Source organism: Branchiostoma floridae, chromosome 16 (assembly GCF_000003815.2).
Source record: "Branchiostoma floridae strain S238N-H82 chromosome 16, Bfl_VNyyK, whole genome shotgun sequence".
NCBI classification, from domain to species: Eukaryota; Metazoa; Chordata; class Leptocardii; order Amphioxiformes; family Branchiostomatidae; genus Branchiostoma; species Branchiostoma floridae.
In genome coordinates, this window is record NC_049994.1 from 14,554,416 (window position 1) to 14,575,654 (window position 21,239).

Here is a 21,239-nt window from a genome sequence, read left to right on the forward strand (position 1 = left end):
CCGTCTATATTCATTACAGTGTCATGCAAGTACCATATTCTCTGGATTAAAAAATTCTCGATTTCAAAATTGAAAAGGTGCTAATACTAAATTTAGCACCTTACCTCTAGCTTTATGGCTGAAACATTGAAACTACATTTTGTTTATCACAAATAACCATTGCAATAAAGAGACATAGGACAATAGATAAGTCTGTTGGTGACAATTTTGTTCTATCAATAGAAGAACAGTAGAAGAACAGACTTTCATTTTTCGAAAATATATAAAAGAAAGAGATAGAAAAAACATAAGTTATTTTGCATACATTCTCTAACAAATCCAAGCACACTTTCTACTATGTACAGTAACAATAATAAGAATGCAGGAAAAGGCATTCCTATCTCCCAAGGTACTTTATCATCAGGCACCAGACACCTGTTTACGTCACTCTAAGGGAGAAGAGATGCTGCTACAGTTATTGCTATGGGCTGCTCCTCATCTTCATGCTGCTAACATCAGACCCTATGAACTTGATTTAAAAAAAAAGAATGCAGAAAAAGGGCAATCCTACCTCCCATGGCACTTTATCATCCGGCACCAGACACCTGTTGACGTCACACATCGGGTACGGAGTGGTCCTGGCCTTCTGGTGGATCTCCTGCACAGGCTGACTGTCCAACGTGCGCCGCCGGCCTTTCACCGTCTTTGGTCTCTTACCCACGTTCATCGAGGAGGGCTCTCGTGTCAGACTCGGCACTGCTGCGCGCGGGGCTTTTTCTGAAAGGAAAAACAAAGCTTGCTATTTTTAGACCTACCAAATTAGATTAATGAATACAGAAACCAAAAGTTAAAGTCCTCCCTACACTTTTCATCTCAATTTGTAAATTGTATAGCCTTCTGGCCCAACTCTACAGGTAGTGGAAAGTGTTCAACTCTCAGGATCTTTCTTGTAAGTGCTGACTGCTATATAATCAGAACAATTAGTGCCATTTTTGAAGTCTTGGTTTGACTTGAGCAAGGTTTGAACTGGAACAGGAGCACACTAGACTAATGATCCACTTTTGGGTCTTACACAACTTTTAGCCTGACAAGAGTAGCTTAACGATGGACACCATAGAATTCAAAGGCTGACCCCCCCAAAAAAACATGGAGGCAACCTGGGGTGTTTGAAGACAGCACCATAAGCATGTAGGTAGGGCCTTTCCCTCACAAAGCATCGAGAGAAGATGTACATTGTACAACATTGAAGATTGTTTTGATTTGTCTTAGAAACTATCTTCTCAAGTGTCACTTGCTGCAAAAGATGATGGAGTGAGTGAATGAATTTTCAAAGCTTTTACAAATTGGTGAAAAAGAGACATGCATAGCTCACCTGCAGGAGTGACTTCCAGTTCAGGTGCGTCTTCGCTCGCTGCCAGCTTGTTCTGCTGTAGGGACTTGATGATCCAGGCCTGGGCCTGAACAATAGAGTCTAGAGACATGGTGGACTTCATCATCTGTTCCTCCAGTCTAGTCAGGCGCTCGTCTTGTTCACTAGCCAAGTCCTTCAGCTCATCCACCCTGTCAACATGGGAAAATGTAAAAAATGTTGTGTCATCATCATCATCTGTTACTCCAGCCTGGTCAGCCGCTCGTCTTGTTCACTAGCCAGATCCTTCAGTTCATCAACCCTCTTATCACAGGAAAACATCTCTCTTCCTTACCATTCTTTTGCATGCCAGTAGGCAGAGGGGTACAGATGATTTCTCTCAGACACACATTCAGAGGTGCCCCAAAAGAATGATTAATAAATCCTCTCTTGACAGCACTGTTATCAAAAGTTTTCATTTTGAACTTTGAAATAATAAAAACAAATGCAGATTTTTAAGCTTTTCTGGGGGTGCATGCCCCCCCAAACCCTCTATAAAGCTCGTACCTGGATCCCTTGCCGTGTGGCTTCAGCACTCGCTAGTCAAAAAATCTACAAAAAAACAGCCCCATAAACAAAATCCTACAGCTGGCTACAGCAACGTTTAGGTGTATGTAATCTATATTTTAGTACATTGAGTGGAGATTTTCTTGTTTTAGTTGGGAATGTATTAGATGCTTGTCTTGTTGAATGCTACTTGCTTTTCAATGAGTCATAGCCCAATCAGTTAGTTTGCAGATTAACGAACTAGAAAGCTCATCAATTAGCATACAATCTTGTTATTTGGAGGAATTTCCTTACTTTTCCTGTGTATTATGGACCCTCTCGTCCGTCTCCTGGCTCTTCTCCCTGCGAGTCTGCTGCAGGTAGTTCTCACTGTTCAGCTCATTATTAAGGAACTTGCAATATTGTTATTTTGAGGAAACTGCTTACTTTTCCTGTGTATTATGGACCCTCTCGTCCGTCTCCTGGCTCTTCTCCCTGCGAGTCTGCTGAAGATAGTTCTCACTGTTCAGCTCATTATTAAGGAACTTGCAATATTGTTATTTTGAGGAAACTGCTTACTTTTCCTGTGTATTATGGACCCTCTCGTCCGTCTCCTGGCTCTTTTCCCTGCGAGTCTGCTGCAGGTAGTTGATACTACGGTAACCATGCATAAATGTCTTACCATTTCCAAAATCTACCTACTTACTCGAGTAAGTACATTACCTTACCTAAGTAAGTTACCTTACATTTCAATACTGTAGGATTTCTAATCTTACTTTTCCTGTGTATTATGGACCCTCTCGTCGGTCTCCTGACTTTTCTCCCTGCGAGTCTGCTGCAGGTAGTTCTCACTGTTCAGCTCATTATTAAGGAACTTGCAATATTGTTATTTTGAGGAAACTGCTTACTTTTCCTGTGTATTATGGACCCTCTCGTCTGTCTCCTGGCTCTTTTCCCTGCGAGTCTGCTGCAGGTAATTGATACTACGGTAACCACAAATGTCTAACCATTTTCAAAATCTGCCTACTTGCTTGAGTTACCTTACATTTCAATACTATTATTCAAAGGATTTCTAATCTTACTTTTCCTGTGTATTATGGACCCTCTCGTCCGTCTCCTGGCTCTTCTCCCTGCGAGTCTGCTGCAGGTAGTTCTCACTGTTCAGGTATTCCCACAGGATCAGCTGTTTCCTCTCAGCCTTCTCAAGCTTCACCTCTGGAAGCAACAAGGCCATATTCTTACTTTTGGAGAGCTTTATTTGAGATTTTGCAAACTTTAGTTGCTTAAGACAAGACAAACTATTAGTAAGATCTTTTTAAAACTTGTACTGAATAGAACACAAAGAAAATATTTCTTAAACCAGGATTCCTGCCTGCTGAAGTAGCCTTATAGCACAGTGACATGACTGGTTAGAGGGGAACGAAGCACGGAGAAGGTACAATAATCAATAAACCATACATAAATGAACAAGTACTCCTTGTTGATAAAGATAAATCCAACAAACCTGCACAATAATAATCAACTTCTAAAGTGAAACTTGCAGGTAAACAACATTCAAACAGTTAAGAAGTCTCCCTTTTCACTAGAGTTTGCAACCAGAGACTTGAGAGATCACTCAACGAATTTCATAGATGAAGATGAAATCTTTTTCACATTCAGTGTCTTGCTGTCCTTAAATCATAACTTTCCTTCTTGCATATCATATTCCAATCATTAAAATCAATGCAGTGGTTAAACAAATCCAATTTTGGTTGCCACATGGTTGCTAGAGTAGAGGAAAGGGGGGCTTATACGAAGTTAAATCATCCATCACAACCTTAACAAATAGCATTACAACTAAAAAAACATTGTTTTCTGGAATCGGTGAGACTCAGATGGTTTGAAACAGAGTTAGGAAGATAGAAGTTTCAGAAGAGTGCAACTTACACAGGATCTGGAAAGTGCAGCAGAAAATTCCTTGTCTCCTCACCACAGTACTTCTGATCAGATAATAGATGTAGGAGAGACAGAGCACAGGCACATCATATCAATTACAGCACAGGAGAGAGAGGCATAAGAAATGTGTTGTGTAGGGAAAGTAGAGTTTGTGCAATTTTTCATATTATAATTCAAAAGCACAAATGCAGGATAATTCAGTTAATATTTAAGCTCATAGGACACTAATCTGTGATTTCTTTCAGAAAAGAAAAGAACTACAGAAAGCAAGTGTCAGGAAGGTTGAACATAAGATTACACAGTCATATATACATTCTTTATTTTCGTCCTTTCACATCTTCGTTGAGCCTCAAATTGGCCATGGCATTCTATGACATTTGTATCCATTTTCCGATATTTTTTGCCATCTACAGTATATTTTTGCTCATTTTACAGCTGCTTTGTACAACTTGCAGCATGGTTTAAATTTTTTTTGGGAAACGGCTGGAAATTGACGAGCATGCGGAATCCATATGATGCTAGTTCACCTTTATCCGCGGGGTAACCTATATCCGTTGATTTTAAAAACAGGGTATTTAGGGATATCAAGTTGGCTTCAAGTTATAATACTCTCAAAATATTTCAGTTTGAAACCACTGTCCGATCACTTGACATCCCTAAATACACTGTTTTTACAAACAGCGGATATAGGTTACCCCCGCGGATAAAGGTTAACTACCGTTACTCAAATCAATGTGAGAAACAATAGACAAAAATCTTACTCATGACGCTATCTCCAGGGCGACACTTCTTGCAGCACCCCATGGTGATGGCTCGGAACAGGAGGAAGATGTGAGAGAAGAAGATGACAGGAGGAGCCAGGGGAGGGCGGTCAGAGTACTCCTTGATCAGGTCGTACCTCTGGAACTTCCAGATCTTGTCAGTGTTCTCCTGAACCTTCTCAAACGTGTAGCTGGAATTACAGAGAAATAAAGAGGTTACATGTAGGTTGATGAAGGCTATAGACAATGGTTTCCAGGCAATATGCCAAATACCTATCTGAAACAATAACTTTTTCTGCATACCTGCGCTTGGGCACGTAACACTGAAAATTTCCTGAACCTTCTGCCTGCATCACTCAGAATTTAGGAACTTCTAAAGTATATATGGATCATACTAAAAACTGTTCAGAAACCATTGCCATTATTTCTTTTATACTTGATAGGTCGTAACTGTCAATGCAGCTAGTAAAAATCCACATGAACCTATATCAAAACACATGTATATCAAAACCCAGTACATGGACCAGTGCAGGTTTGGTTCAGGTAGACATCAGAAACACCTGCACAGCGTCAATTTTACCTTCATTGACATGCATATGCAGGTGGTATTTCAGGCCCAGTGTTTACACTACTTGAATGTTCTAATTTTTATAAAGTCTATACATTCTTTCACAATATTTATTAGTAGTATGGATTATCTTCTCTCAGAATTTAAAAACACATAACTCACCCAAACATGGCAATCAGGAGGTTGAGAAGTAGTACATTGGTGACCAACATGTACAGCCCCAGTAGGACAGGCACCAGGTAGGTCCCCACCTCTGAGGGACACCTCTGCTGGTTGGTGGCGATGGCTAGGGTATCGTTAGCTTCACAGGTGAAACCATCATCTGAAAGGACAGTGTAAAACATCTTAATCATTATAGTTTATACGGTTACTTTATTATGTTATAACTGTCCCAACATTGTAGCATCACTTAGCACTTGGGTGTTTGGCTCAAAGTCCAGAGATCCAGGGTTTAAGTGCCCTGAAATCCTCTGATGTTGTGCCCTTCGGCACTGTACACCAAATTCCTCACTTCACCCATTGAAAGTGAAAATGAGTACATCCATTAGGGACGGCCATCAGACATTAAATAGAGCTCTTTTTTTTTTCTAAAGATGTATGAAATATAGAGAATTGAATAAACGTCAACTTACTCATGATTTCCTCCAAGAAGAGTTCCCCGTATATCTGGAAGTAGGCCTTGTGGAAGATGCCCTGCAGGATGGTCCCAGCCCGGGTCTCGTTAGGATACAGGATGGCTTGTGATGCCACACCGTAGGCCAGGATGAAGATGATCAGGATGAAGATGAAGAAAATAAGATCCTTCAGCTGGGGGAAAAATATTACATATTGTCTTATCAAATACATTGTACTAGACACATTCGATTTCAACTGACTTGTCTCAATGTATTGCTTTGTTTTTATCTGAAGGCAATAAAGGGTGAGAGGACAACTAAAGAAATATACACATACTATGATTTATTCATTTACATTTTATTCAGTCAGCAAGTTGGATGGACACTAGAGGGCTGCAAACTAGACCAGTTGGAGAATCAAACAAGGAAGAGGATTGAGATAGAGAGTGTTATTCAACATGCAGTATCTACCCGTTGTTTCTTATCTGTCATCATTTAGTTGCTTTTGAGTCTTTAGTTTAATGTTACACTGTAATAGTTAGTAATGAGCAATTTGTTTTAACATCTTAAGTTATTATCATAATTGTGTTAAATTGACATTTCAAATTCAATGATTTCAAACTAGACTAACTTGTATAGACCAGATTAGTTGTGTCTTACCCCAGAACATTTCATTTCACATATCCTGACAGTTTGTTATCCTACCTTGTGTGAAATGATAGTACAGAAAACCCTACCATCCTGGCGATCATGATGAGTTTGGGTCCCATCTCCTTGTTGATGTAGAAGATGTGCAGGAGTCGGAAGAAGAAGATCATCAGGTTCAGGCTGTACAGGACCCGCGCAGCAGAGAACGTCTCGGGGAAGAACCTCAAAGCTGTAGTATTGAAAAAAACGTCATGGCTAAAGTGAACACTTATCTCAAATGAGCCTAGCTCTCTGATGAGCAAATCTTCCACTGTTACAGACACTATTACAGCCTGTAGTATATAAAAAAAATGTCATGCATATGGTTCTGCATTCTATATCTGTATCTGTATCTATATAGCCTGTATAACTGCCCTTCAGTGTAACACACCAGCTTTGCAGGCACGCGGCGTGGCAGCAGCTGGTTATATTACACTGAACAACCTGTCACACCTACCTATCTATCTACAAAATGTTCTTTAAAACTATCCTACAACGATGCCCCTACTGTGCTTGGTGATAACAAATTCCACTCTATGATAGTTCTGAGAAAGTACAAAATTTGGAAAACATCTATCCTAGGTTCAGTTGGTAACTCTGGTACTTGAAAGCATGACTATATATATAACGTTATATTCCTTGTTCTTTTTTGAGCTGGTATTTGATACCTATCAACTATGGTTGACTGAAGAGAAAATCTTCCACTGTGACAGAGAAGACAGACACTATTACAGGTTCACAGTATAATGGGAATTGCCCTGGCACTTTTGGACAAGCAAAATCATCAAGGCTTTAAGTCCCATCCTAGTTCTAAGGACTGCAAGCCTGTCCAGTAGCATGCATGTCAGGTGAGTGACAGCTAGGATTCAAACTCCTAACATCATGATCCAGCGGCAGGGTTGCTAAACACTGCAATACGTATGCTATAGTAAGTATACAATGATGGTAAATAACTGACTTTGTGAAAGAAACTACAAGTAGAACGCTAATGCCAATTAGTATCATTATTGCAGCATTTCTAAAATATGTTGATACATAAAAAAGTACAAAACCAAATATAAAAAGTTAAAAGAAACTGATATTACAAGACTCACCAAATGCTACCACAAAGGTGGTAATGTTGGCTAAATCAAACAGGTTCCAGGAGTTGCCGACATATTCCAGTAACTTCCCTGACACTGATCTGGCCTCTGTTGTGATGAGCTGAAATTACAACCAATGTAACAATCAACCAATGGTTTTGAAGCAGAAAAGTGCATGTTACAACATGTATAACATACTATAAGTCATGTATATAGCTAACAGCATAATATGTAACTGACTTTCTAGCATATTCTAATCTTGAGATGAAAGCTGATATGTTTTCAAGTAGCATGATTAGCTTTCCTACAGGTCACGGTGTTACGTTTTGCTGCATACCTCCATTTTGTATTTTGTGCTTCAGAAATAGTTGTTGCCATACATTGTACCATGTACAATTACCGTGCAATAAAGTTAATTCATGATTAGTTATTTGGCCAAGCACATTGATGTCATTTGAAATAAGTGTGAAAGGTCCTTTTACTAGTCCAGGGCTCGAAATTCATTTTTGGGATGAGGTGCACTAGTGTATCCAGCTTAAAAAATTGGGTGCACCGAAAAATTTGTGGGTGCACCACTTAAATATAAGTAATAACCTAATACTAAACTTAATTACAAGCTATCAAATTCTTCAAGTACTATGACAGACATTTCTATTATCTTTCTAACACTTAAATGTCAAGAATATGATGTATACTAGTATTCTTTGATATCTTAACATACATAAATGTAAGAAAATATTTGGGTGCACCCTGTGCACCCACAGAAAATAATTGGGTGCACAGCTCCAATTTTGGGTGCACCTGGATGCACATGCACCCAGTATTTTGAGCCCTATAGTCTTAGATAACTTTTGAGATTGAGCCTATTTCCTGAAGCTCCCTCAGATTGAGGACCCTGGCTTCACGTCACAATTCAAAATAATGAACAAACAAGCAAACAAACAAATACACAAACATTTAACCTACCTGTCTGATTTCCTCACAGAAGAGAGTGAAGATCCAGACTGCCAGGATGTAGTCGATGACTGATAAGACATTAAATTCAAACTGTCTCAGGATGACCACGGAGTACAGACACAGGAACAGGATATAGGACAGCTGTAATAAACCAAATTTGTCATCAGTTAGGCCTATGAAAAAAAGTGTTTCGCTCTGGAAAAAATTAGGGTCAGTAGGCAGGGATTATCTTATTTTTTTAAAAGACTTTTTTTGAAGTTGACAAAACTCAATACAATTGAGTCAATACAATACAGTAAAGTAAAACTGAAAGTGCATGAGGACACTTAATATATTTTTTCAATTTTGTGCATAATGGTTACATAATTGTTACAAATCTGTGGATACATTTACATAATATATTTATAATAATAGACGATGTATATAATAATCATATCTGAAAACACAACATTTAACATACCACATTGTGCATGAAGGTGGTGATTGGGGCATCGTAGAAGAGATAGAACCTGGTCAGGAGGCCGATCCTCTTCCCACTGCTGCGGAAATCCAACTCCCCTTCCTCTGTGGCTGGAGCTTCATACTCCTCCTCATCCTCCTCATCCTCCTCTTTCAACTGTACTTGTTTTTGCCGATTGTTGATCAGGCTAAGGTATACAAAAGGTACAAGTCATGTAAGGAAGGTAACCGTTATGAAGGTAAAGAATTAAGAAAGAAAGAAAGGCAATTTAATCTCTACAACAGAACGTTGCGAGTGACATTCATCACTCTTCTTCAGCATCAACTTGAATTAACTGGCAGAACTGTATGTAGAACATCATCTACAGTCGCGGTGCATATATTTGACTAGAAAAAACGTTCCTGAAAGTTATTTTCATGTCAGTGTAAAATCCTTGAAATTGTTAGTGAATTTCAGAAAAATTAAACTCAAATAATACATCTGGTCTACAGTTACAGTGCACTTATCTCAAATAGAAAGAAGTTCTCTGACAGTTATTTTGTAATCAGAATATTATTTGTAAAATCATTTTGAAAATGGCAGTGCTCATGTGCTAGCACCAATGAGGACCGAATAAAGATCCCTGCCTGTTCTGACTGTAGTTGAGAGTGTCCCAATCTGAGTTTGGTGACTTGGTGTAAGCATTCCACTTAAAACAAGGGACGCTGCAACATATTCATTTAGGATAAAATTGAGTAGAGAAGTTGTAGTCAAAAAGTCAAAGTCCTTCCCGGACCTGATGGCACATAGAGTGGTGCCCATCTGCTTTTCAGTTACCGTGGGTCACACAACTTTGTGCAATCACTACAGCAGAGGGCTAGTCCACTGGCAGTGGTGTGTGGTAAACTACACACTCTTTCCCAAATACTAAATGCTAAGCAACATTTTTAACAGACGTTTTAGAAGTCTAGTATGACTCATATCAGCCAGGGATTGAACTCATGACCTACCAAATGCAAGGCAAACACTATACCCACTTGGCCATTGTACCAAAAGTTATAGTACTAATAACAAATCTTAGCCCATTAAGGTAGCACTGTTACAATAGTACTGTAGTATTTTCTCTTACCCTGACCCTGAGCTATGCACTACCACCATCTCCATACTCTTGTTTAAGTCTTCCCCCTCCGGAATGTCATCCACAATCATTCCTGCACTGGTTTTAGTCCTGGCCACTACAGGTCTCCTCATGCTGAAAAAAAATCATGGTAAAATGTTGTTCACATTTAAGAAAAGTATCAATATCATAAGTCATGTGACAAGAAAACACCAACATGATCTACCGGGTTAAAAAACACATAGATAGATGTAGCCACTACATTAGTCTTCTGATGCCAGAAAAACAAAATCATCATTGGTAAAAAGTCATTTAAAAAAAATAAAGACCAATAAAAAAAATTGTGAAACACCATCAACAACATTCACATTGCATATTAAATCAAGGTCCTAACTATGAAATGTAAATGTTGTAAGTAAGGTAGTATCAATTCTCAAAATTTTGCACTTGGTAAAAAAAGGGTAAATTTAAATTTAGAGCTATTACCAATGAAACAGCTGCCATCCCTAATGCATGCACACTTCACATATGTAGGTGTTCAAGAGTTTTAAATATCACTGAGAAAGCCAGAGAACACTTGTACTGCAGATCTAATGCAACAATGGTGATTGTAGGGTACCTGGTAGAATAACAAGTGTTGACATTACATGCACTAAAAATCACTGAATCCCAAGCTTAAGCTTGCTACTGTTAATAGTTTCATCTCCTTGCTACAGTTGCATTTCAATGATTAAAAAAGAAAAAACTTAGAGCAAAATTGAGATGTGATCATTAGTGACGTTCTAGTGTGGACTTCCAAACATGGTCATGCTAGCAGAGGTAGACCACACAAAACACATTATGTACATCAACTTTGTGAAGATACTGGCTGCTCGGCTGAAGAACTGCCCAAGGCTATGGAGGATAGGGAAGGATGGAGGAAGAGAGTCATGGCCATCCGTGCAACCAGCACGCCCGGATGATGATGATGATGAGAGCAAAATTTGGGCATACCTGCCAGGTGCAATAGAATAGTGGCGCTCGTCCGTCCCGAGGGGTTCTATCAGAGTCTCCTCTTCTTTCTGGTCCTCTCGGAAGTAGATGAGAGCGGGGACCAGAGGGGGGATGAAGATGCAGCTGAACAACTGGTGGGTAGAAAAGAATACATCATTAGGTTTACTGTAGTCAGTCTTTGAAATTCCTGATCAAAAAGAATGAAAAGCTATGAGATTTTTGCAGTTTTAAAACCTTGCATATGTTCCTAATTGAGATTGTGAGAAGCAGTATCATGTCTACCAAAACTGAAGTTATCAAACAACAAGCTGGCCAAAATCACGAAAAAGCATTAAAACCATACTTGAGTCTCCTACTCCTTTGTATACAAATCAAACATCACAACAATCCAAGATAGATAACATCAGTGTCCAAAGAAACAGTCACCCACCCACACAATTACACACAAACATAATAATGCACAAACACACAGTCAAACATAATCATCTTTACTCAAATACACATTCCCTCCTTTACTCCCTCTCTCCCTCCCCCCTCCCCCACACAAAACACACAAACACAAACACAAACACAAACACACACACCTACACAAGTATATATACATGTATTGTGATCATGAACAGGCCTCCCCTACCCTAATCATGGAGGTATCCAGAGCCATCTTGCCCATCCAGATGTTGTTGAGAAGTGCCTGACAGGCGCTGTGTGCGATGAAGTTCAGATGGTTCCCACTGATGGCGATCCTCAGGCACGTCAGCTCCCCCCACAGGTACAGCTCACGGACCAGCAGGAGCTGGGTTCGAAGCTCGTCCTCTCCCCAGCACTCGTTCAACACGCCCAGGGCAAGGTCCTCAAATTTGCTGGAAGAAATAGAAAAATATTTTCACACACTACATACTGGGTGTTTCAGACATGATTTTACATTGCTATTTAACTACATTGCTACAAAACTACAGATTAAAAGGCTATGGGACGAACGAACGAATTTAACTACAATGTGTTTCAATACACCTTTTGAAAATAGTAGTATGTAGCTCATTGTAAGCTTCTCTGTTTCTATATTCAACTTCTAAATATTTGAATTTTTAAAATGTGGCATTCAACACATTTCATCATGTACACACACACACACACACAGTCGCATGCATGCACACACACACACACACACAAACTTACACACATCACATCATGCAAATATTCAGCTTTATAACATAAAGCTGAATATGAAGTTAGCAATATGATTTCAGATTCAAGGCAGTAACTTTGTAATTGAATGTTGCCGATATTCTACTAATCTTTGTTGTGCGACCAGAAGCTTTCCAGTACAGTGCATCAATTCCAAAGAATGAATAGCTCTGTAGAAAACATTGGCATACTTACTCTGCATGCTCCAACATTTCCTCGCTCATCTCCGTGTCGTTCTCCAGCTCCCGTGCCATGGACTTCAGCAGCTTGCTGGCGACCAGCGCTGCAGCCACGCCCTCTTTCCCTTCTTCCCAGAACAGCCGAGCCATCTCCTGTCGGTTCAGAAGTACGCAGAAGAGGAACAGCTCTCTTGTGGGGTCTTCACACAGCGCTTTTGGGTCAACACCTATTGGTAGAAAATAATTTTAGAAATTTCCTGTAAGGGTGAACTATCTAAATCTGTAATATCAACTCTCGTAACTCTGCCAGGTTCCTCAAAAATGGTGCTAACAATGCCTTCTCAGAACATCCAGGCCATCTCTTGTTGGTTCAGGAGAACGCAGAAGAGGAACAGCTCTCCTGTTGGGTCCTCACACAGCGCTTTTGGGTCAACACCTATTGGGAAAATTATTCAGAAATTTTCTTAAGATCACATTCCACTAGATTGCAATTGCTTAGTGAGCAAAATTATATTTGAATGATCCTTGCTTTTATATTATTTTACTCTAAATGCAGGATGTGGAAGTATGATATAAAAGACCAAAGCTAAAAGAGGAACTATGTAATCAATGCTAACATGATTTACTTTTGAGTGACATTTGCATATGATCCTTACAAGTTAGTGGTTCAACCAGTTTTTCTAGTTAGCTGTACTTGAATGTGTTGAATTGTTCTGCCAGTTCATTCTAGTGAGGCTGAAGAATAGTGATGGATGTCACTCGAAACGTCCGGAAGTAAATATCTGTTTTTTTATCCAGTTGTAGAGATTGAATTGTATTTGAATATTGTTTACCTGGATGTCTAGCCTTTATAAACAAATCAAAGAAGAAATGTTGTAAGCTACGATGTCGCAATTTATTTATGAACTTGCCTGCATATCTTTCAGGATTTCTCTCGTACAGTGGAACATAAATCTCCCCCATCAACGACTGGATAACATGGCCCACATCATCCATAGTCACAGAGATCTGCCAGGAAAAGAAGCAAAATATTAGCAGGAAAATGTATCATTCTGTGTTGGTAAATATTGATATTACAAAATAAACTTTACATAAACAACAGTGAACACAGAAATACGTGTAGTTGAGAATTAGCCAACTTTTGGCTGAATCCATCAGGCAAGGAATGGACCAATCATTCATTCCATAACCGTTCATTCATTCTATCATTTGCTAATCAGGAGCCTCAAAATATTACACACTTCAACAACAGTGTTACAGTTTGAGGTATAATTTGACAAATTCTCTCTGTTTCAATACTATAAAAGAATGATCATTGCAAATGAACACTGCTCTATCAAAAAAAATCACAATTAGTAACAATTAAAGAATATAAAATTTCAACTACCTTTGCAGAGGATGGCTTTCGACTCTGAAAATGAGCAAAAAAAGAAATGTAAGAATCTTTGAGGTAAAGACCAAATAATCAACAAAGACTGGAGTTGAACAGCTGAAAATTTAGGAAAATCAAATGTTAGAGATTAACAATTTAACTTTGCTCTAGAAGCTGCGAATATTTCTTCTAACTCAGGAATTGTATGAAAGGCATATTTTATGTACTGGAAAAGCAATGGCACCTCACCAATGATTTTGAAGTTGATGATGATATCCTTTCTCTCAACCGCTTTTGGAGCAAGTCAAACAGCACACCAGACTGTGGAATCTGTCAACAACAGGAAAGTGTCATTGCTAAAAATGTGAAGGTTTGAAATTCACTGTACTCTGCTAAATTTTAACAACACAACACAACACAACACAACACAGTACACTAAAGATTCTTTATAAAATGGTACTAGGATCTCCTTAATTACTTTTTATGCCACTTGATTATATGAAGCTATAATTCTACTTTTAATTCTATATTATGCAGTAATGTAATGAAAAAGATTTTAAGCAATAGTATAGATCATCTTGAAATGTGGCTGCTTCTTGCACAAATGACTTTATTAGTGCTATTATTTTGCCTTACATTGACATTGGAATCTTATTAATATTACTTTTTTATTATGTAATGTATATACTTGAATTTCAGTATGGATGTCAATAATGCCTGTATTCAATGATGCATTTCAGCAATTTTGATTTGATACACATACTTACTAGGTCATTACAAAATAAAATCAAAGTCTAGGATACAAGTGATAAAGAATACAGAAAATTTATAACAAACAAGTGCTTTTAAAAAAGCTGGCATTTTGCCAATGTTTGCGTGTGTGAACGTTTTTTTCTAGTTATTAGAATTATGTCATATAAATAGAACAGAGTAACTAAACCTGATATTGGCGCATGGAGAGATTCACATATGTGCCTGAATCTAGATCTAGACGCCACCTGTTAAAATTTGCGTGAACTGCAGCAAATTTCACTACACTGCCTGTTTTTGAGTGAGCTCTGTTGCGGGGCATTTTTAAGTTGTTTTTTTTTTAAATTTTTATTTCTATTCGGCAAAAAAACGAAGCGGCGAATCCGTTAACCAAAGAAATAAATTGGTGTGGCCAAATGGATGTAAAAATTAGTATTTTAATGGTGTAAAAAAGAAAAAAAAAAAAATCTACCTCCCCGGATTCGAACCGGGTGCATTGGTTTAGAATGCGTAAACTTTAACCACTGCGCCAGTGCGAACTTGTTGAAAAAATGCCTGTTTTAACAGGTATAGAAATGTTTGGCATGAATTGAACAGGTCCGTTCATCTCAACATCACAACGGCCACTATTCTGGCCTCAGAGCATTTTGCCGCTAAGGCGGCAAAATGCAAAAAAAAATGTAATTATCACACCTCACTGTACAGCCTCTGTAGCCTTCTGACTGTCAGGAAGTCTTTGAGACTGACTCCGTTTTCAAGGAACAGCTTCACAAAGTTGACCTTGTCTTCAAGAATGGCAGAGTACATCAGATCCTCCAGCTCTTCTTGCTGCAAGGTAAGATGTGTTGATGTAAGACAAAACTCAGTACATTGCTAGATATGAAAACTTAATGCTTTCTTTGGCAAGACTCTTTACCAGCGATACCATTCATCCAGCAGACGGGAGACCTGGTGCATCCCTGTCTTGTATTCAGCTAGAAGAAAGGGTATGTCACCCCATAAGGGGTGGTATAACCCCAACTGCTGAAACTTTTTTCAGTGTTTGACTGTTTATTTGCACTCTATACATTTACTATGTTTTTCCACTGTTAGGCCTCTGTCACACACTCAGGACCTTGAACTCCAACAACTTTGCTCTAAACAGCTTCAGAATCAATGTCAGCACTAGACTGGATTGAGACTAGCATTTATGCTCGTGGCACATGACTGATAACCAGCTTCCAACTACAGATCACCTTTCTTGCAACTTACTCCCAACCATGGTCTGTAAAATGCCGGGAGACCAACGTCAGCTATGTTGCACAGGGGTGTAAAGAAAACAAATGAATAAACAACATATGCCCCACCTTCCACCTCCTGTCAGCAGTGAAGATGTCCGTCTCAGCGATGTCACTTCTGTTCCAGGCCAGAGCGAGCTTCAGCTGGTGCTGGTAGTCATCCTTGTTTGCTGAGGAATCAAATCATTTTATTGCATGGTTTCTTATTGATAAAATAAGTGAAATATTCATGAGAAAGAAGTCTTTCACTCCCAGTTCAATCTCATGGACAACTACGATACACGCATTAAATCTATCATTTAATTTTTTTTATCAAACTACAGTTTGATGACAACTTTCATTCCAATAGGGGTGGGTACAAAACGGCTTGTCTTGCTGGCCCTGTTCCCCCCCAAAAGGGACTTGATTTTTTACCCATTCTTTGGACCTGTACTAGACCTGTGCCTGGATTTTGGAATACCAGAATTGATAACCCACCCCAGATAACAACAATTGAAGACTTACATTTAAAAGAATGATTGACTTACCCCTGAGTAGTGCCCTAAGCATGGCCACATCAATGTTCTTTGCAGATTCCCGACTGTCAATCTCAAAGACAGACAGGAGCTGCTTCTTCTTGATGCTGTCCACCACCCATTTTGTCCACACTTTCAGCTTGTTTGGGTCCAGTTTTGATGGATCGCTCCCTCCAAACTCCTCCACTATTTTTGCTCTGAGCACTTCCTCTAGCTGCTTGTCTACACGGCCTACGATTCTGAAAGGAAATTCATGATTTAATTTGGGAATTTGCCTTTTCTATAATCTAGCTATCAACCTAGATCTAGACATTAAATTGCTAAGTAATGTCCTTAGTATTCGTTACTTTACATAATTTATAATAACAAAATTCATGCTTTTTTTATTGGCAACAAACAAAATATAACAGTTACTCACTGTATCAATGCATGTACTTAACTAAGCGTTAAAGATCTATCTAAAGATACACAATGAAAAGTCTGGGTTGCCCCAATAATGGGAAATCCAGGTGGACATTCTTCTAAAGGATATAGAAGACTACCAACAACACTTCAAGACTTTCATTACCCCACCCCATGCTATCATATATTCTTCAATAGTCTATCATAATGATATTATATATATATATTCTCCAACCTGGATTCAGCAACCACTCATGCAAAGGACTGAGAAAAAAATGATTGCTGAAGCTTGTGATTTGAGATGGTTGCCTGACCAGATTTGATTGATTGTATACTTTGCCATTGTTACTAGTGCTTACTCATACTGCCCCACGTGTCCCTCCACTGCAACCAACTCTTCCGGAGAATGGTTGAACCCGTACGCAAGGATGTCAGCAGCACCTCCGGACCCTTCCACTATCACCGCAGGGGTGTTGTTGCTCACTCCTTGATAAACAGTTTCCAGAGTCCCAGGCCCCCCCTGCAGTGCGAGTAGGACGACCGGGATGGAGACTGAACTGGAGCCAGGAGCTGGGAGAAAAAAAAAGTTGTTTCTCAGTAAAACTGAAATATTCTTACTGAGTTTCTTTATCATACATCATTCATGACTACATGACAGGCCATTCTTAGGGCCTATCAATTAGGTTTATTCAAAAATTATAATTTCTTTTAACAAAAGAACATTTTGTCTGAAATTTATTCCTTTGGGTTGGTATGGTTTTTTATTAATTTTCTTTTATTATTTTACTTTTAAGGCAAAAAAATAGCAACTGAGGATATACAGTTTTGAAAGCCTTTCAGCTTGATAGCTTGTTCGGTCGTGTTGCAATATTTTTGATAACGTTATGAATCACCGAAACATGCATACATGCGCAGATACACACACAGTCACAGACAAGCACCAAACTATGCTCCAAGATAGCCAAAATCCCTCAAATGCATGGAAGCTCATCTGTGTTGGTAGTACTATTATTATAGTGCAATGATAAACTTATTTCTTCCAACACAAATACCCTGATCAAATTTTCAACGACAACTGTTGCCTTCTTCAGGATCAATACTGACTTCCTGGCACATTTGACAAATTGTCTCGTATCCGTAAGATCACGTGTTACTAGATAACGTGTTTGTAACTCTTGCGACTTTACATCATGAAGAGATTGGTCATCAGTTAGATCCTAAAGAAGGCGACAGTGGTCTTTGAAAATTTGATCTATGAATACCTTTGTGTTGGAAGAAAGTTACCTATAATTTGTACTATCCATCAAAGGCATGTACTATGTATGTACACATGTACTGTAAATGCAGACGGGTACCATGTGTACAAGCTCGTGTTTTGTGCTCAGAAATCCTCTTCTCCAGCTCTGCCCGGAGCTTGATCTCCTTGCCGAACTGCTCGTTGGTCCCATCATCCACCAGGATGAAGTGGGAGTGGTTCGGGTCGAGAGCCGCCCGGCCGGGGGGAGGGTCCTCAAGGTGGTACCTGGCTGGGAACGAGCCCTAGAAGCGACAAGACAGTCTTGTTGTTAGGATTGCAGACTTAGAATCCAAAGGTTCTGGGTTTGAACCCCAGGATGAAGTGGGAGTGGTTCGGGTCGAGCGCCGCCCGGTCGGGGGGAGGGTCCTCAAGGTGATACCTGGCGGGGAGCGAGCCCTAGAAGGTGGCAAGATAGTCCTGTGATTAGGTTTGTCGACATGGAAAACGCATACACACATGCATATACAAGATATAAAACCTTTATCTTAATGATAGTACGTTGATGAAGGTAATATTATATAAGATACGCCAAAGAGCAGTTACTCAAGTAGACTAGATATGATGGCATCATATATATATATATATATATATATATATATATATATATATATATATATATATATATATATATATATATATATATATATATAGATGAATGACAGTTTCCAAAATCATATCCAGTTTGCTTGAGTAACTGCTTTTTGCCGCATTATGACAGCAAGAGTCGAGGTTTTTTTCTAGTCTTTTATCTTGCCAATGGCCACTTTTATATGGGAATGTACGACAAGTAAGGATTCCGAAATAAATTGGTGTGGTTTGCGTGTACGACGTTTGCAAAATTGGTATGAGGTGCCAGACAGATCTAGATGAAACTTCAATGGTTCGGTATTTGGGGCATTGATGCCATTTCATTCCAGATCCCATGGCAACTGAACATCAATGCTACACTAATGAGCTGACAACTACTCATCATTTATCATTAAGGCTTTTTGGACTGTAACAAAGTATGATCTTTCTCTCATAACAAGACATAGCATACCTGTTCTCACAGTAAGAAATAGCTTACCTGAGGGTTAATGAGTTCATCCTTGTGGTGCACGATGCCCCATGTTGCCACTCCGATGGCCACCACCTTGTTGTCTGACCTGCCGGCCACAGCGTTCGTTCTGACGGCCTCTCCTACATGCTTCATCACACCTGCATGTGTCCCTCCTGTTATAATCCAGGCACCTGTACACAAACACAACACACGATTTGTCCTGCTGGCTCATACTAGTGAAGCCAGGACTGTCTCTATAGACTGTCTCCAGCTTTGAATTTCTTTTTGTCCCATTCTTTCCATCCTATCTGTTATTACAAGCTTATAAGAATATTTTTTCAACAGTTTTTTGTCATGAGGCTCTGATTATTGGACCAAAAGACGAGTCCTGGAGACAGCCCTGAGTGACACTGAACAACAGTGAGGGATGTTACTCCAGAAAAAATTCCAAATCTTATCAGGTTGAAGAGATTGAGTCATCTTTAAATGAACTGAGAAGCCAGATCCTTCCATCAGATTGGAGACTAGCCATACCTGTACTCTGAGCTGCCTTGATGAGACCTTTCCTGAACACCTCCTGCAGTCTGGGCTTGATGTAGAAGTTTTTGGCACCTCCGGTTACAGAAATGAGGAGGTTGGGAAGCTCCAACTTCCACTGTTCCCTCATGAGCTTCAGCACATCTTCAGGCTCTGTCGTGTGGTCCACTCTCACAAACTGGAAATTTAAAAAGAAAATCAAACAAAATAAGACGCTATGCTCAAGACCTCAACTAAACCAGGTTTAAGTCAATTTTTCCTTAGAAATTCAAAATTAGAGATCCAGCAAAGTACATGCACATGTAACACATTTATGTATAAATCAAACCTGCTCTAAAAATAACAGAATTTTGTTGAGGTTTGTTGAGTTACTTAACAGGTGGTTCTTTCGTCTTTAACATTGCATTTGTTGCATCAATCCTTTCAGACCTTCTAATTTCACAGACTTGGTAAGTTCATGAAAGTTTGCGGGGATGTGAAAGTGGGAAAAGAGGCATTCCCTGCACTTTAAGTTTGCGACGAAGCAAGAGAGAAAGAGAAAGATTCAGACAGAGAGAAATAAAGAGAGAGACGGAGGGGAGCAAGGAAGGCCATATACTGTAGTCCACAGTGTTACCATTTTGCAATGAAGAGGTGACACCAAAAACCAAAACATAAAACCACTAGGAATATTTAGATTAGAGTAATACAGAGATGACCAATTCTGGAAGATAACATATACATGCAGTCACAATGCAAATGCTCAAGATATAGGACCACCACTGGGGTTGATAAAATCTAGTCCATGTTCATTATTGACAGGATTCTATTCTTCATGCTTGTGTTAGTGAGAATTGTTGGTCACATTGGCCCGGGATGCTTACCTTCCCAACTCTTTGTCCAAAGCCGACAAATTCTAGTTCACCGAAAGCGTTGGTCTTGGCCATAGCGGTGTGCTTCAGAGAGTTCCACTTGGTATCAGACGGTTTTTCCTTAGTGATGTGATGATGATGAGAGTAGAGGTATCCACATTTGCACTTTCTGTCATCACCTTTGCTATAAGAACAAAGAGGAAAGAAAATATAGATCTTCGTTGTAGCTGACAAGTCCTCTCACGCATATACATGTAGACTTGGCAGCTATCATAGGTTTGGATACCAGGCTAGAGTAATGCATGTAAATATATTTACTTTGATATTTGCTTACGATAAATAATGTACTATTGTTCAGAAAGAATTTGTTAGTATAATACTATAATACTTGAGAATTGTAGAAATCAGAAAGGATCTGTTTCAAACATTCAAACACACAAGAACTGAAATTGAAAGTTGAACAATGACAGAAACATGCCGTTTGACATCTGTAGCAGGCTCTCTGGGCCTTTTTTCTTCTTCTTTACACAAAAGTGTACTGTGAACCAAAAAACAACAACGAAGGAACGCCCAGCAAGCCTGCTATGGAGGCTACTGAAATAAAGCGTGCTCTAACTTGCTACATCCACACAAATGTTATGTGCACACCTGATTATACTGGTTTTCCTCTTTTTCCTGTGCAGGTCAGTGAAACAGAACAGACAAATTTGTGAGTGAGAAAAGCAGTGTGAAAGAAGGAAATACCCACAAATGCACCAGTAACAACACAGGAAAACACAGTATATGTGCAGTGCAAAAAAAAGAACACA

The 21,239-nt window shown here is 39.2% G+C and overlaps 1 protein-coding gene across 1 annotated transcript in view; it reads right to left on the reverse strand.

Annotated features, from left to right (window-relative positions):
• The window catches only part of LOC118432810 (transient receptor potential cation channel subfamily M member-like 2), a gene marked incomplete in the record, with an annotated part of 28,481 nt that overhangs the window by 4,392 nt on the left and 2,850 nt on the right, over positions 1-21,239 (reverse strand). Inside the window, 26 exon segments of the mRNA XM_035844430.1 lie at positions 563-756; positions 1,352-1,539; positions 2,956-3,088; positions 4,570-4,760; positions 5,300-5,459; positions 5,770-5,944; positions 6,489-6,628; positions 7,533-7,641; positions 8,487-8,618; positions 8,938-9,124; positions 10,046-10,168; positions 11,027-11,157; positions 11,661-11,886; positions 12,407-12,617; positions 13,302-13,398; positions 13,778-13,801; positions 14,012-14,092; positions 15,206-15,340; positions 15,859-15,959; positions 16,317-16,543; positions 17,066-17,276; positions 18,062-18,245; positions 19,070-19,233; positions 19,577-19,757; positions 20,443-20,614; positions 21,079-21,105. Coding sequence (XP_035700323.1) covers positions 563-756; positions 1,352-1,539; positions 2,956-3,088; positions 4,570-4,760; positions 5,300-5,459; positions 5,770-5,944; positions 6,489-6,628; positions 7,533-7,641; positions 8,487-8,618; positions 8,938-9,124; positions 10,046-10,168; positions 11,027-11,157; positions 11,661-11,886; positions 12,407-12,617; positions 13,302-13,398; positions 13,778-13,801; positions 14,012-14,092; positions 15,206-15,340; positions 15,859-15,959; positions 16,317-16,543; positions 17,066-17,276; positions 18,062-18,245; positions 19,070-19,233; positions 19,577-19,757; positions 20,443-20,614; positions 21,079-21,105 — 3,904 coding nt within the window.